The sequence below is a fragment of the Bubalus kerabau genome, chromosome 8, assembly GCF_029407905.1.
Source record: "Bubalus kerabau isolate K-KA32 ecotype Philippines breed swamp buffalo chromosome 8, PCC_UOA_SB_1v2, whole genome shotgun sequence".
NCBI lineage: Eukaryota > Metazoa > Chordata > Mammalia > Artiodactyla > Bovidae > Bubalus > Bubalus kerabau.
In genome coordinates this window covers 115,440,901-115,457,423 of record NC_073631.1, presented here as the reverse complement: position 1 = coordinate 115,457,423, position 16,523 = coordinate 115,440,901, and the positions used below count along the sequence as shown (strand labels likewise).

General features: G+C 42.6%; 1 protein-coding gene across 6 annotated transcripts in view; it reads right to left on the bottom strand.

Annotated features, from left to right (window-relative positions):
• CUL1 (cullin 1) overlaps window positions 1-16,523 on the bottom strand; it is a 182,431-nt gene that overhangs the window by 15,882 nt on the left and 150,026 nt on the right. For all 6 annotated transcript variants that reach the window (XM_055591217.1, XM_055591219.1, XM_055591218.1 and 3 more), the window contains 6 exons: window positions 14,733-14,900; window positions 11,862-11,912; window positions 11,559-11,649; window positions 10,652-10,815; window positions 6,988-7,150; window positions 6,020-6,150 (listed from right to left, as the gene is read on the bottom strand). In XM_055591217.1, the coding sequence (XP_055447192.1) occupies window positions 6,020-6,150; window positions 6,988-7,150; window positions 10,652-10,815; window positions 11,559-11,649; window positions 11,862-11,912; window positions 14,733-14,900 (768 nt within the window). The remainder of the gene's footprint in view (window positions 1-6,019; window positions 6,151-6,987; window positions 7,151-10,651; window positions 10,816-11,558; window positions 11,650-11,861; window positions 11,913-14,732; window positions 14,901-16,523) is intronic.

Here is a 16,523-nt window from a genome sequence, read left to right as displayed (position 1 = left end):
ATGCAGGAGTTCTCTGCATATAAGAAACACGACACCGCTCAAGCTGGTCATGGGGTTGGGGGGGTTGGTGGGGGGACCTTATCCAACTCCTACGTGATGGGCATCTTTCTGCCTGTGGCTGGTACATTCCTCTCCAGACCAGATGTCCCCACTCGGCTAACACAACCTGCCATGGACGCAGGGGGATTCCTGAATTCCTGACGCTCAGAAGTGTCAGAGTTGGCCTGACTGCCCCCTGGTTCTGCCGCTCTCTGCACTGCTATTTACATTTCTTTTCTGTCAACGTTTTATTGTAGAAAAGATTCAGATATATTAAAAATCACAAAGCACCGTAAAACGCCCCCTGAATTCACTGTCCAGCTTCAACAATCATCCGACACGTACCCTGCCCATTACAGAGTCTAACTGCCTCATTCCTTCTCTGCGTCCCCATCACCAGCCATGTCATTTCTATCTGAACCACTCTTAACAAACCTAACTGGTATGCTAACAGTTCTTCTTCCTTTCAATCCATTTTTCACATGGTAGCAATTTCATTTTAAAAAAAAAGGAGAAAACAAAGAAAATCATATTGTCAGTTTCAGGCTTATACGGCCTAACCTGGTTTCCTCTTGTCCTTGGAATTAAGGTGGATCGCTGACCTAGCCTTCGGGGTCTCCCTGGTCTGGCCGGCCCAGGCCGCCCTCTCAGGTGTACCTGCCCCGTCCCTGCTTCCTGTCCCAGCAGACCTCTTGGGGGCTCCGTGTAGGATCCCAGCTGCCAATCTTGGACTCATCACCAGTATTTTCTGAGCCCTGGACAGCAAGGCCTCCCCCATCACATGACGGTCAGCATCGTCATGGGGTGCTGCTCAGGCTGCCCCCCTTGCCGGACATGAGCTCAAACACCGAGAGAAGTTCATGGTCTCCTCTGACTGGGCCGGGAACCAGGCGCGGCCACTTCAGGGTGGCCGGGCAGGCGCAGAGCAAGGCTAAGCCACAATTGAGATCGGTGTGGGGGATAAAGTCCGATTTGGGTAAGAGGAGGCTCCCCTGATGGGTGTGCCTGTGGAAGAAAGGACTGAGGTTCCCCCTACGGGTGGAGGAGAGATGGGAGCTTCCTGGTTACACTAAGACACAGTGAGTCTCCTTAGAGCCTGGTGATCACAGACTAAAAATGGATATTTGTGTGTTTTTTTTTTTCCAGAGAAAAAGGTTGTTCTCTTCATCTCATGGCAAGACAGAGTGGACACATTTAACTGCATGTTTTCTGGACCAATCTGCATTGTCACCATGTTACCAGTTCTCTGTAATTAAAAGGATCAGTTGGACTTACTATATAAAACTGCTTCCTTTTATCCTAAAACAGCTCCTTGGTCCCCTCTCTCTTTTCCCACATCAACTGCATCAAAACTAGTACATTTCTTTTTTTCTTTCTTTCTGTTTAAGTTTTATTATGGAAAATTTTCAACTTATTCAAAATGAGAAATAGTAAAATCAGACACCATGATCCATCACCCAGCGTTCAGCGGTGCTGGTCGAGTACCTTCTCCCACCCGCTCTATACTCTGGGAAGACCTGGCTGAGGCTGAGTGCTCCACCCCCCTGGACCAGACGGGACCGCACCACGCTCCCCATGCAGGGCTCCTGAGCAGGGGTGGCTCTGAGTGGATCACTCTCTTCTCTCACCATGCACAGGAAGACTGAGTCAGAACTAAGTTCTTATATTTGGGATTTTACTCCAGAGAGAAAGGGAATCTTGGATATATCATTTAACCCTACATCTGCCAGAAGCACCCAGCACCGTGTTACTCTGTTTATTCCGGGGTAAGTTCGTACACAATTCAGTTCTTCTAATTACACCTAAGCCAACTTCTCAACCCAAACCATAGAACTTTTTTTTACAAGTCTGATATACGGCCTCAGACTCACTCCTTAGTCTTATGCTGAAAAACATGCTTGTCAGAGCTCCCTGATTTTCTGTCTGTCTTTAAACTTCTCCATTTTAAGTGCTCCTCTTACAAGCACTGTCACTCCCGATCCTGGAGCCAGCAGCCCCGCGCCGCTCCTGAAAATGCCTTTCCATCTCAGGAGAACACTTTTCCCCTCCCCAAACCTGCAAATAAACGTTGACAACCTTGTGCCCCAGTCCAGGTCTGCAGCCCAACCTCCCACTGTTAGACCGACAGCCCCGCTGGACATCAAAGTATCTACAAGCCCACTCTTGCTGGGTTACATTTCAGGTCCAGTTAGACTGAAGTCACTCAGTCAAGATAGTTTCAAAGAGGACTTTGTGCTTATCTGTTGCCATTTCTGCCCTGAAGACTGTAATGAAACATTTCTATACCTGATTTATGAGGCCTTCTTTGTAGAGAACAATAGCGCCCAGACTCCGCAGAACAGAGTGCTAATTAAAAATTCAACATGAAACCAACTGTATCATCAAGTATTCATTAGCAAGTACGTACAAGTCTGTATTGACTCCTTTCCTGAACTTCATTCTGCTATAAAATTTTGGTGTCAAGGGAAATTACAAAGCCATCCAATGACCTGATATAGTTTTACTTTGTATTTACGTCGTATGTGGATGACTGTCACATAGCTGGTGTTCACTTTAGATGGGCCATTAGGAAAGGTATTAGCAGTTTTGAATGCCGGTAAGAGTCATTCCTCAGCGCTGAAGGCTTGTTCCTTATGATCAGTGTGAATCAAGGAGCTGACCGTACATCAAAGTACTGCTAACTGTCTTTTCCAGCGGGCTTTCTGTACTGATGGAAAACACTGGAGGCAAATTTGTGACCCACCTCTATCAAGAGACTAGACCTCACCACCTCACTGCATGCATTTTGAGTGCCATTCACTATTCTACACTCAGCTTCGCTTGTGTTTGCAACCCTTATTTTGCTGCTGTTTCATTTATCCTACCGCCTTTTACGTACTGTGTAAGCCCCTTGAATCCTGCTGGAGATAGAGGAGTATCACAAAGACCCAAGTGTACTGAGACCCTGTTCTGTGTGAGGCACAGTGCTGGGCTGAGGGCACAACGGTGGATAAAGCCACCTCTGCAGGAGACATTTACACAGACATCTAAAATATAAGGAGTGTGAATGCCATGTAAACAGTCCAACATGATGCTATTTCCAAGGAGTGGTCGAGAAAGGCTTTGGGGAAGGAATGGCATTTGAGGGTATTGGAAGATGAAGGTGTTTAATACACGGGGGGAAAAAGAAGGCATACATCTAGGCAGAGAGAAGAACCAGGCAGGTCCAGCACGGCACGTGTATGATTGTATGAAGACCCACGGCTGGTCCAGGCTCAGTAGGAAATGACTCCATCTCAGGGCATGAATGCTGCTGGGGGCAAAGGGGAAGGCGGGGGCACCGAGCCCACAGCTGCCCCACTGAGCTAAGGACGGAGGACGGAAGACGTGAGGTTTCACAACAGACCCGCCATCCAGTCACCGGAGCAGGCGGAGGAGGGCATGGAGGTCTGAGAAGAAAAGCTGAGACCCGAGAAGAGCACAGAGGCGCGGCGCCTTGCACAGGGCCCCGGGCTCAGCCGGGCCACAGATCCTTGTGGAATCAATGAAAACAACTTCAATTTACTCTGCAGCATACGTGGGCCCTTTGAGTTATAGCACCAGCCACCACCATGCAGCTGTTTGCTGTGGCAGATAAAACCAAGGACCCAGCTGGCCACGCCGTGGGCTTCAATCTTTGTAAACGAACCTGAAGGTGTGGGCTCTGCTTCCAGGCTGCTCCCCTCAAGTCTCCTCCTGTATCTGACCATTCTCCTACAAACCGTCACTATACTGCCAGCGACCGGGCACACGTGTCGGGCTCTGGCCCATCTACCTAAGCATAACATGGAATGTGCTGACTGACCCAGCCGCCCACTCTCTCTTCTGTCCAGAGGCCAGACGTGGGGGGACTCACCTGTGAAACAAACCTGCCTATTAAAACAATGATCTGATCCTCTGTTCAGCTCTAAAGCAGTTTAACCTGAAGATTCCTTGGTGCACAAGGTTTTGAAGTCCTCCAGGAGCCTCCGTGCAGCATGCCGACGGCGCGGGTGGCGTGGCTGGGCACGCCTGTCCTCAGTCACCAGCCTCTGAAGGCTGACAGCTCTTATCCTGTGCTAGAATCTCCCGTGACAGCAGGTGGGCTGGACCTCACTGAGCTGCCTCGGCCTGAAGCCCTCGTCCCCTGAGAGGAGCCCTGATCCCCAGCCTTGTTCTCGAGTGTTCCCTGGCCTCGGGGCACAGCAGGTACAAGACGCAGCACGTCTGAAAGCAGCACGTGTGTTCAGGCTTTCAGCCACACTTCACGGGGAGAGGACCGCCAGTTCCTCTTTGGGTGAAGCGAGGGGAACCCCACGAGGGGAATTCCCTGGGCACCAGTTACCCAGGAACACATGTGATTCTCAAATCCATTTAACTATGAAAAATATGCCTTCAGAAAGTTCTTAAGGCCATTCTGATGTTTGTAACACATAATTATTATTTGAATCACATTACACATTTAAAACCTGTAAAAATTTCAGCCTACATCAGATTTATTAGCGGTAAAACATGTTTTCCAGCCAAATGGATGGCTACCCTGCCCTTCTGGCCAAACTGGGTTTTGAGTTAACAACTGGGAAAACCTTACATTATTGAAAAGATATCTATCAAGGTGGCTCCTTTCGAGTCTCACGTACGTGCGCACGTGCGTGTGTGTACCTGTGTCTGTGCGTCAGACTCTTCAACAAAGAACACTCAAGAGTTTGGATGTAAGAAAAATCATCATATAATTTTTACATAATTAAAAAAAAAACAGGACTGGACACCTGAGAACAACTGCAATCCTCACTGCTGAGCACTGCGTGCTTTCATGTAAGAAGCCCTTTACAAGCATTAAGTGTTCTTTATTCACAAAACCTCTAGAAGGTGGTCACCATCATTAGTCTTTCTTCCTAACTGCCACAGACAGCACAAGCGAGTGAGCAATGCAGTCAGCGGTCAGTGAACAACAGAGCTGGATCTGAGCCTGGACGGACCATCCCCGGGGTCTGAGGGCGGGGGCCCCACGGCACTGCGAGTCTCAATGTGGGACCTTGCCCTGAAACCTGGAGACCTTCTACAGCACCCACCACCAAGCCTGCCCTCTGCCGTTCGCTAAGTATGAACTGTATTGTTTTATAAACTCTAAGGTGTGTTTACATTCCTCCCTCTGATAATCCACAGATGTGGCAACAAATGATGCAGTAAGCCCATAATGAAAAGTGGAAAAGGAGCCCCCAAAGATGACAGGACAACAGACTCGAAATACTTTACACCAAACACAGTAAAATCAGGGACAAAAAGTTTTCGGACTCAGGCAGAAGAACCAACTGTGTTCTAGAAGCTTTTCTTCTCCATTAGCTGTCCTGAACACGACTGAAATTAAAGCGCACAACAGGGACAAACCTGAAGACAACTTACCTGTCTCTCAGAAACACGCGATACTTCCTATGTAAAATAAAAAACTGAATCATAGAAAACCCAGCAGAAATATTCTGGTATCTCCTGGAGTCGGGGCGGCAGTGGGGACGACGGGGGTTGTATGAGAAATGCCATACATCTCAGGGCCTTTCCAGAGCAAACAGCCCTGAGGTCTCCAAATGAAGGGCAGTACTCAGACCAAAGTTCCTGCATGGGGCAGCCTGTGGCCCATGGTGCCAGAGCCAGGTCTCTAGGAGGCTTCAACCTGTTCTGTCTATGGAATCATCTTCTCTCTTCTAGTGCAAGGAATGGTAATTTTGACAAACAATGAAAGGAAAAAAAAAAATATCAAGAAATAACATCCTGAATGCCTAAGAAGTGCCAGAGGCAAATTAATGGAGATATTTACTAAACAAAGACGCTTGTGAAACTCCTACTTTAAAGAGCCAATAGCCAGTTCTCTATGAGAGTCCAGTGAAAGTCTTACCCCCTAGACCTGCAGGTGCAGACTAGACACCCGCCTGCAATCCATGCACGGGAATGGTTAGGTCCCACCGGTGTTCAGTTGAACAGTACTTACATTTAATGCAGCTTCTCCACACTTTTCAATTGCTGCAAGACCCTGATTATGAATGTGTGTCTCCAGGAGTTTTTTCAATTCTCCCAGGCCATCTTGGATTCTAGATACAAGATTATACATGCGACCCAAATCTGAAAGAAGAAGGTGCCACCTTTATGCATCAAAACAAACTTTGCAAATCCATCCCACTAAATATGTATTTATAGAGATGAAAGGTGCAGTGAAATAAAACCAGTGTTTTTAGACCTAATAATCAACTGCACTTAATTGTACTCAAATATTTTGTATTTAGCCAAAAGTAACAATGAAATCATGTGATTATGAAAGCATATTTCCCCCTTGCCAGGAGAAATCACTGATATAACAGAAAAAAAGATGAACAGGAACTACAGGTGATGCTTCAAGATTGAGAAACTGATTATGCCTAATACATAATAGGCACTCAAATATTCTTTATAAGAATGAATAAATTTAAGGAGTATTTATGAATATCCATCTCAACTATACAAACAATTCAGCCAAAAAAGGGCCCCCACATTCTTCACTTAATATATGCATGGCACATGGCTGATTTATGAGCACCAAAGAAGAAAAGTCCTGCGTCAATCTTCTACTGAGCTCCTCACATGTTCCAGGAAAACAAGGGAAGGGTATGGGAAATACTTTTGCAAAACGGCAGCCTTCTCATCTCTAAGAATTTTCAGCATAAAAGTCACACACTCGCATGCACAAAACAGTGGCAGCGTCACTGAGCATGGAAGTGTGTGGACAAGTCAAGACTCCAAACCAAACTGAAAAGACGCTCTTCCTCCAAAGTCACCCCCAAAACACGCTACAGACGTCTGAGAGCAACACACCACAAGGTACACACACACACACAGCCCTCTTAAAGAATGGCTGGTGTTCACACAACTTCATGATCACAGATCGTAATAAACATCCACGCGCTCCGAATCTCAGCGGCTCACCCTCGTTTTTGTCAGCGTCCAGCAGGTTCTGGAACTCCGTGTGGAAGATCTCCAGGTGTTTCTCGATGAGCACCTGCTCGCATTTCCTGGCGAGCTCGTCCTGCGTGCTCTCATGAAGGTACACCTGGACCCTGCGCTGCTCCTCCAGCAGACGAGCCTCCGCCTGCGGGAGTGAACTCAGGTCAACGGTTTGGACTTGCGTCTTTTTAAACAAAAATAATGACAAATTCAACTCACAATCCTGCCCCACCTAATATGAGGAAGAAAACAAGAGAAGGGAAGGGGTCCTTTGATTTGGGCTGGGGTGGGGAGGGAATGCTAACCACAACAACTGGTCCCTGGTGTACACCACTTCCTCTGCAACCTATATTTTTGTTTCCAAGTCCTCTTCAAATGACTTCAACGAGGTTATCATGATTAACCATCCAATGTCTTTACATCGATCTTCTTCCTACAGATACGTGCTGTTTCACACTTTTTGGGGGTAATACCCTTATCAATACTCTGCAATTTAAGACTTATAGACTGTTTATTTCTGGAACTTCTCATTCAATATTGTCAGAGAGAGGCTGACTGTGCGTGACTGAAACCATGAACAAGGGGGGACTGCTGTCCACAGGCCAACCTCCTTTTATTGTGCTTTGGTACTGGTTTTTGTTTTTTAAATAGGAACTGAAGGTTTGTGGTGACTCTGAATTATGCAAGGCTGTCACACACCATTTTTCCAAGAGCATGTGCTCACTTTGTGTCTATGCCACATTTCAGTTATTCTCAAAATATTTAAACTTTTTTCATTATTATTATTTGTTAAGCTGACCTTTTGTCAGTGATCTTTGATGTTACTATTATAATTGTTTTGGCATCATTTAGTAATCTCAGGGACAGAGGAGCCTAGTAGGCTGCCATTTATGGGGTTGCACAGAGTCAGACACGACTCAAGTGACTTAGCAGCAGCAGCAATAAAGTATTTTCAAATTAAGGTATGTACATTGTTTTTTTTCAGACATAATGGTATTCTCCACATTTCACAGACTACAGTAAAGTGTCATGACTGGGGAAACCAAAAAACCCAAAGTCCTGGGTATGAAGTCATTAGGTTTTAGGAGGGACAGTGATTTACATTCTTTGTTGATTTGACGGTAAATAAGCTCACGATCACCATTGTACTTGGCAGGTAATTATATCAGAGTACAAATTCAAAAGGACTAAATAAAATTAAGCAAACACTGTCTCTATTAATTCTATTAGGATCAGTATACAGGAAAAACAAAATAAAAAAATGGATCAAAAAGCAGTAAGCAAATTCATAACATGTATTTTATTTTTAAAACTTAAAAAAAATGACATTAGAAACCTAGAAAGGTGAAATATTCGTTGGAAGCTCACCACAGACTCAATCACAGGAGACAGTAAGATACACTGAAACTAACATTGCTGAGGCTTGCTCACTCACTGACACCATCAGGAGCAGGGAAGCCACAGAGTCTCAACTGCTTCCCCTGAAGGACAACTCAAGAAAAAGGAACACAGACCCCAGAGAATCTATACATCTAGCCCAAACGGGCTGCTAAAAGGAGAGTAGTTCTTGGAAGTTGATGTTTTATCTCAATACTGTTCATGAGTTTTGTATTTTACTTCCTAATAGAGTGTTAGGATATAAACATAATTTCTCAAGTTACTGAATAAAATGTTCCATATTTTATCCTCTATATCATCAGGCATACACTGGAGGTTCTGATGCATACTCATGGCCAAACATCAAATAATACATAATAATGATGATGATGATAAAGTATCCCCATTTTATAGATGAGGAAACTGAGGACTAGACTTTAACCCCCATTTACTAGGGGGTTAAAGTCACCCCTAGTAAATGGTGGAGTTGGGATTTTCAATTAGACACATAACCCAGTGTGACAATTTTCAGTTAGACACATAGCTGAGATGCAAGCCTACAGCTAGTGGTAACAGTAGCATTGTTCAGACGGTTAAATTCCAATTTTAAGCCTACAGAATCTCTACATGATGAATTTTTCAAATGGAATGGCTGTCATGTTTGCTAAGACCCAACCAGATTTGGGCCAAACCTTTAACCCAAGAAACCCCATTTAAGATAGCCAGGATGCAGGTAGCACATTCTCCCTTGAAGGCAGGGCTCAGACTGGGTTGAAACCGTACGTCTATAAAGCGGATTTCCATGCAACAAAGCACTACCACCTTCCTCGGTGTGGACAGCAGGTAACTGCAATTCACTAAGAAGTCCATGAAATGAAAAGGCCTGAACCACACGTGTGGATCTGTACCTTGATAAAAGGCCACTTTTAAAAAACATACACAGTTTTAAAAGACTCACCATATATAGTACAGTTCAATAAAAGATGTGTTTATGAAAACTACACTATAAAAATCAGTGCTTAAGATTTAAAACTGATTGGTCAGGCAGCTGTTTCAACTCTCAATAAGCTGGTTAGCTTCCAGACTGGCACACGAAAGCTAATTTAACTCGTAAATACACAAAGAACCATCACTTTCCCAAGTGTAATAGTTCTGCGGGGTTCCACTTCTGTTAGGTTTTCAAGGATCAAGTATTTGTCTGTCAAGGACTTTTAACTTCAGACTTGTAAGGCCCACTTATAATTACTATCTCTTATGGGAAAATGTACTAGGAACGTCATGGACAAATTGAGGAGGACTTTATGTGGTTAGACAGGGGAGCTGTTGCTCTCCTTGACTTTTGGTCTCAGCATATGGAGAAAGTGACTCGGCAGTGACTCTGCTCTCCAAGTGAACAGACAATAAAGGGAGAAGCGAGTGTCAGACACACAGCCCCAGACCCTCTGGAAGTCTCCTTGCTCATCTAGGTCAGGGGTTGGCAAACTATTGCCTGGGGGCAAAATTCTGCTGGAAGGAAACTTGTACTGGAACGAGGTTTAGATGTTGCCATGGCTGCTTCTGCGCCACAATGCAGAGCTGAACGGTTGCAGACAAGACCACATGTGCACAAGGTCTAATGTATTTACCATCTGGCCCTTCACGGAAAAGTCTGCTGACCCCTGACTGAGGTCACTCCTCTGAGCTTAAGTCTGGGACACCGGTATTTCCGAGAAGGGAAGTTAGAATAATTCCCGTAGAACTGTACTGTGACATCACTTAATGTAGAAGATTTATGACGCAGAGACCAATCCCCAATCTTCTCATCTATGATTTTGATCCTGTTCTTTCAGAAGGACTTCTCTAATACACACTGGAAGGTTGTGTTAAACAGATTTTTAGGAGAGATCTCAGAAGCAAAAAAGTAAAAAGCTTAAAGTTTACAGATAAAAATGTGTTTCTTAAATACTGTTTTTTCATTGATGTAAGACCGTGGCTGCCATCAGATACACATGTACATTCTAGGAGAGAGTGTTCAAACACGTTCGTCATTCAGCTGTAACAGTTACATCCTCCACACAGTAGGAGAACATGAGCCACGATTATTAAACTAATTTATACACGCTCCTTAGTGAACGGGGAGAAACCATTTGCACCTGCTGCAAACACTACCGGATAATAGTGCCCGAGAAACGACTCTGAAGGAAGCTGCATATATAAGAATAAAAAGAGTAATTTATTTGAGCAGCGGTGACTTTTAACTTAAGTCTACTTTAAGTATGTTTAACCTTACCTTTTTCATATATTCAGTAACCGGGTTCTGCTGCAAGAATTCGGTACTCTCTCTGGTATAAAATCTTTCTGTGTCAGCCAGAAACTGAGATTCAAAGGATTCTTTGTACACTGTTAGCGTAGGGCCCTTTGCAAAGGCGTCATCTTCATTCAGTCCCAGCTCCACTGGAAGTAAACAGAACTATGTTTCAACTGCCTCATTATTTTTGGTTACATTTTAAGGAATATATATTTTACTTTAGGTGTCGCTTTCAGTTTAAGTTATGCTGAAAAGGTAAGAATAAAATTGCAGGGCGAAAGGCAAACTTATTTTCTGGTATTTAAGTGCATTTTGCATACAAGAAAAACAATCCAAGACACACAAAGGCAAGCGAGTCTGACCGACAGCCAGGCACGCTTCAAGGTCCTCATCAAGTTCACTAAGAGAGCATCTGAATACTTCTAACGCTTAAAAATAATAATGCTTAATTTTAAACTTTCAAAGAAATAGAACATTACTCAAGTTTTAAAATACTGTGTTACTTTATTGGCTTCTCAATGGCAGTTGTTCAAGATGATACAGATTTCTGATTATCATTCAGCTCCATTAATGACACTCTAAGCATATGTAAGTGCTTAGTTTTCAGTCTATACAGGTATATAGATCCAGTAATTCAGTATGAAACCAGAAAAGAAAATAATTCAAATGTCAAATGTCTAGTCCATCAAAATCTCCTTAAGGCATGAGGATAAACAATCTTTATAATGGACAAAATCAAACATAATCACACTGACACAAAGAGAATTGAGTACGTTGATAAATGCTAACAATATTCTTGATAATACTATGTGAAAACAAATCTATTGCATCACTGTTATCACTGCCACTGATATCAAAGCTTTCACTAAATTAAAGGGAAACTGCTTACCATAAGACTGTACAACTCCACTTATCAGTCTTGTATTGATAGTTTCACCATTTCTTTCTTTTTCAATAAGTTTTAAAACAGCATTTGTTACCTTTAGAACAGATATAGGAAAGAGACATGTAGATTACAGACTATGGTATGCATCAATATTATGTTACTACATAGCTCTTAAACATTTAAATCTGTCAAAGACAAGATGAGAGGTACTCTGAGGATATTATAAAGGAGTGAGGAAGACAAAGGCTAAGGTATGAGACCTGGAAGGGGTTTTAAAAGGAAAAGATGACGCACACAAGTAGGTACCTGTTTATTCAGTGGCCTGAAAAGACAGTCTCTCCAAGTCACCAATGCAAGCTGGATGAAAAGAAAAAGCAACAGTATTAAATGGCTATACTTTTACTATGTTTTTTTTCAAAGCTGTAGGAGACAGCCTTAATCCCAGATTATATGTATCAATATTTTTAATTATAAACTTGGCAAAAAATCATGATGAAATCAGAGAGCCATTCTCTTGAGTTAAAAACTTCTCTTTTTTCTTGCCTGCTCAATTTTGTCTGACTCTGCGACCCCATGGACTGTAGCCTGCCAGGCTCCTCTGTCTTAAGAATCTTCCAGGCAAGAATACTGAAATGGGTTGCCACTTCCTACCCCAGAGGATCCTGACCCAGGGGTCAAACCTGAGTCTCTTGTGTCTCCTGCATTGGCAGGCGGATTCTTTACCACTGCACCACCTGGGAAACCTTTATTATACATAAAGTATTCAAATTTCCCATTTTACTTATGTGTGTGCATATGACGCATTTTTAAAAAAAAGCTTTTGAAACTTCTCATAGAGGGTATGTCAGACGATTACTATAAAGTGCTCGCCGCCCCCCAAAAAGGGAAATATTAATTCATATATGGCTTTTAAACTGTTGAGAGAGGTATTATTCAGTTAAATTCAAACTTAAGGGGATTTAATACTCAAAAACTGCTGAGAAATTTAAATAAATGCAGTCTTATTTCCCCCCAAATTTAACCACAGATAAAACTAGGTTTATACATACAGTTCTGAAAAGAGTCTGTGTAAATTTCATTTACAAAATGAAAAATTTCTACCAAAAAAAGGGCAGCATTAAAGCAGTATTTAAGAGAAAATATCTTTAATAAGATATGAACAAGGTATACCCAAGTCTTCTATTAGAATAAAAAGGTGATTTCAGAATTAGGGACTAGTCTGTCAAAGAAGATGCCGGGAAGGGAAGAGTCTTAGTTTTTCAGGAGAAATGCCCCCTGGGGGGCAAGGTTGGGGAAGTAACTCTCCAGGTGCACACCCTCTGTTCCAACTCCCCAGGGCTCCTCGGTGCAGAAAGGAGGCAGGGAACACACTGTGTGCGGCCATCAACGTCTACTGAAGACACTACACCTTCAAAAATAACTCTTTCCAAACATTTTTCTAACTTGAGACAGCATAAGACAGATGTGATTTAACTCTGGACCACTGGTTGCTTTGAAGGAAGAAAGGCAAGATTAAGAGAACAGGACCAAAGGTAGGCCAGAGGAAGTTCAGAGGGACAGAATCAGGGGGAAAGTCTTGCTGCATCACTTCAATATGTGGATAATGAAATTAATTTATGTTCTCTGGTTGACTTGAAAGGAAACTGACAACCTTCTGTAACTGAAGAGAAAGAAAAAATTATTAGGAAAAAAGGAAAACTTTATAATTCATGACAAAGCATCCCCATCTCCTGGAGATTCTGGAAAATGCAACAAGAGATCACCGTGTGAGTTGCATGTGTCAATTGGTATTTGCACTGTGAGTTCAACAGTCTCACGGAAGAGCACGCAGAGGAAACACTGTTTCCAGACAGGGGTGTCGACTGGCCTCTGCTAAAGAGTGCACTTCTAAACCAACTACAGCATTTAAGGATGCAGAAACTATGAATTTTGAAAGTTAAAAGAAAAAAAGCAGTCAAATTTTGAAAACAGTATATAAAAAGTTTAAAGACCGTAATGATTTGTAGGAGCCTGTGACATTACTATAGGGCACACATACGGTGCTTTCAGTCAGGGGGAAATCAAAATCATGCTGATTCCCACAGACAATTTTCAGTCTTAAGAAGTTATTTTTAATGAAAATGGTAAACTACATGAGGCTCAAATCAACACTAAACATAGAAAGCTTTGTTAAAGCTATGTTACAAAATATTATTAAGAAGCAGTTAATAGTTGGGTATAGAAACTGAGCTATACAAATGATAAAAACTTGTTATGCATCTGTGGCACATTATGTTTTTCTTTTAATTAAACTTGTAAAGCCACAAAGCGCTGCATTACAGCAGCACTCGCAGGTTTGGAGACACTCTCATTATGCACCAGAACTGACATTTTACACCATTGCAAAAAGCTACTGTCTGTGTATCCGAGCCCATTATGAACAGAGAGGCTGTTCTGGGAGTCTAAGTCCTCCCTTAACTGGTTCTCAGACTAGAATGAGCATCAGAACCACCTGGAGAGCCTGCTAACATCACGCTGGCCAGCCCCACCTCCAGAGAGTTCAGTTAAGCAAGTCTTGCTTGAGGCTCAAACATTTGCCTTTCTAACAAGTTCCCAGGTCACAATGATGCTGAGGGTTTGGGGACCACACTTTGAAAACCAACAGGGCTTGCAAAAAGCTTCCTTGACTGAAGAAACATACTAATGAAGGTGTTTTAACAATTCAGACTTTGCCTTTTCAGAATTTATTTTCCTGCAGTCTTTTAAAAACCCATCCATTTTGAACTCTGTGTCATTACTTCCTAAAGTGAGTGGACAGGATGGAAGTTCACATCACAGTCCACTCCTGGAAGCAGTTTCCCTGACCCCGAAAGGCCACAAGGACTGACTACGGAGGCCCGAGTCCCGGGGAGGGGGACCCGCTTTGCCTGCAGGACCTGCTGTGCTAAGACGGTGACAGCTCCAGGCTCAGCCCCGCGGTCGGCTTTTTAAATCTGTAACTGCAGAAGCGTGCAGGCTGTATTTTAGAACTTCCAATTACTCATCCTTCTCCTGTCTTGCCACAAAACATCCAAGGGCCATTTTTTGAAAATTAGCTCGCTAGTCTCCAAGCTGCTCACTATCTGCTTAGATCCCTTGCTGGAAAGGAAACAGCTCCAAGAAAAACACACATCTGAAAGGTGTGTGGTCAAATCTTACAGAATAGATTTCATAGATTCCCTTCCGTCCTTCGTCACATTCGCGGCGAACCCAATGTCTATTGAGGTAGGCACAGATCCCGTTCAGCACTTTGCTTGAAAACCGGTAGTCTTCCCATTGCTGAGTGTAGAACTTCAGTACACTCTCATCCATCAAATCTTCTCCGTCCTAGAAACAAGGCAACTAAAGCTTTAAGATGACTAATTTGTCACGTGATGAATTAAAGATAAGAGTTCACTGAAACAAATCTATTGCATTAAGATACATTGATGCTCATGGTTTTAGATAGATGGGTTCTTTATTCTGTACACAAAACACACTCATTTACTACAAATTCTCACAAGAATGTAACTCGTGAGGGTTAGACTAATGAGAATTTTAACAAAAATTCTTTCATCCCAAACTGGAACTTTTTTCACAGTATTAAATATGCATATACATTTGTAAAAGACTGAACTTGCAGAATATGAGAGTAATTCCTTTATATTCATAAATAGGGGCAGGTTAAGGAAATCCCTTATTTTTTGATAATTTCTCTGTTAAAAAAGATATCCAATTAACAATTTAGGTCATGGGGCCAGTACTATTTCATTTTTTAATGTATCTTCTTTCTTCATTAAGTTTACTTAAAAATTATAAAAATTACTTTTACTGAAATTTCTACAACTTAAACCATAAATCCTTATTGAAAGGAAACTAACTTGAAATTTTTTCTTAGGTATTACTAACATCTACAAATGACATCTTACCCTTTAAACATGGGGCATTAAACAGCAATATCATTAAAATGTGCTGCAGGAGAAGAGAAATCCCGGGAACGGGGGAACTGGTGGTGGTCAGCCCCTCCATGAACTCAGGGTCTGGGGCTACCCCTGAACTTCTCAGCCTCAGGCCCTCCAACTGGCAGAATAAGAAGGCTATACAGGACAAAGCTCCAGAAACACATGGGTGCACAAGTGACCCAACAAGCCATGTGGAAACCTGACCATATCTTGATACAACCAAATTTGTGTTCATTTAGATTTAAATAACAAGGGATGAACCCGAACACGTAATGCTAAGCTCTTCTGGATGATACCAGATGACGTTTTTTAAAAATTAAAAAAAAAAAAATATATCGCTGACGGCAGGCCTATCAACACCTTTCACAACACAACACGCTGTTTGTCACTTCGATACTAAAGAATAATGAATCCCAGTGTTCACTTTACAAAGTGTTGCGAATCAGAGCCAGGAGGACACAGTGGCTTCATCAAGACTGCTTGGGAACGTGAAAAAGATACTGTCTTGGTCACGACTGTGCTCACTCAACTCTACTCTATTAAATGATGTTCAAGTTTCCAGTCACCTTGCAAAATATATTAAGAAAAACAAATCTGGAGCATGATGGATTTTTTGGACATTATTTGTGTAAATCAAAAATCTCTATACACACGTGTGCAGAACACGTTGGAAAATGTGATTACCAGAGGCTGGATAACGTTTAGTCACTCATACACTTAATACAGAATATTACAGTGGGCTCAAAATACATATAGGTAACTTGAATTCATCATGATATGCTTTAAATTAATAGGTTCATCGCTTTCTAGCCACCAAACACCAAATGGTTAGTAATTTAAGCAAAGTACTACTATAGGGAAAGGCATCAGAAACTTCTAATCTAAGAAGTTAACAGAATACGGCTTAGGAAGGTTTCATCTTCATAACGGGGAAACAACCTAAGAGCAGCACCTCTTCAGGCGCAGACACGTCAGTGCCAAGAACAATGAAAAACTAACTCACAATTGT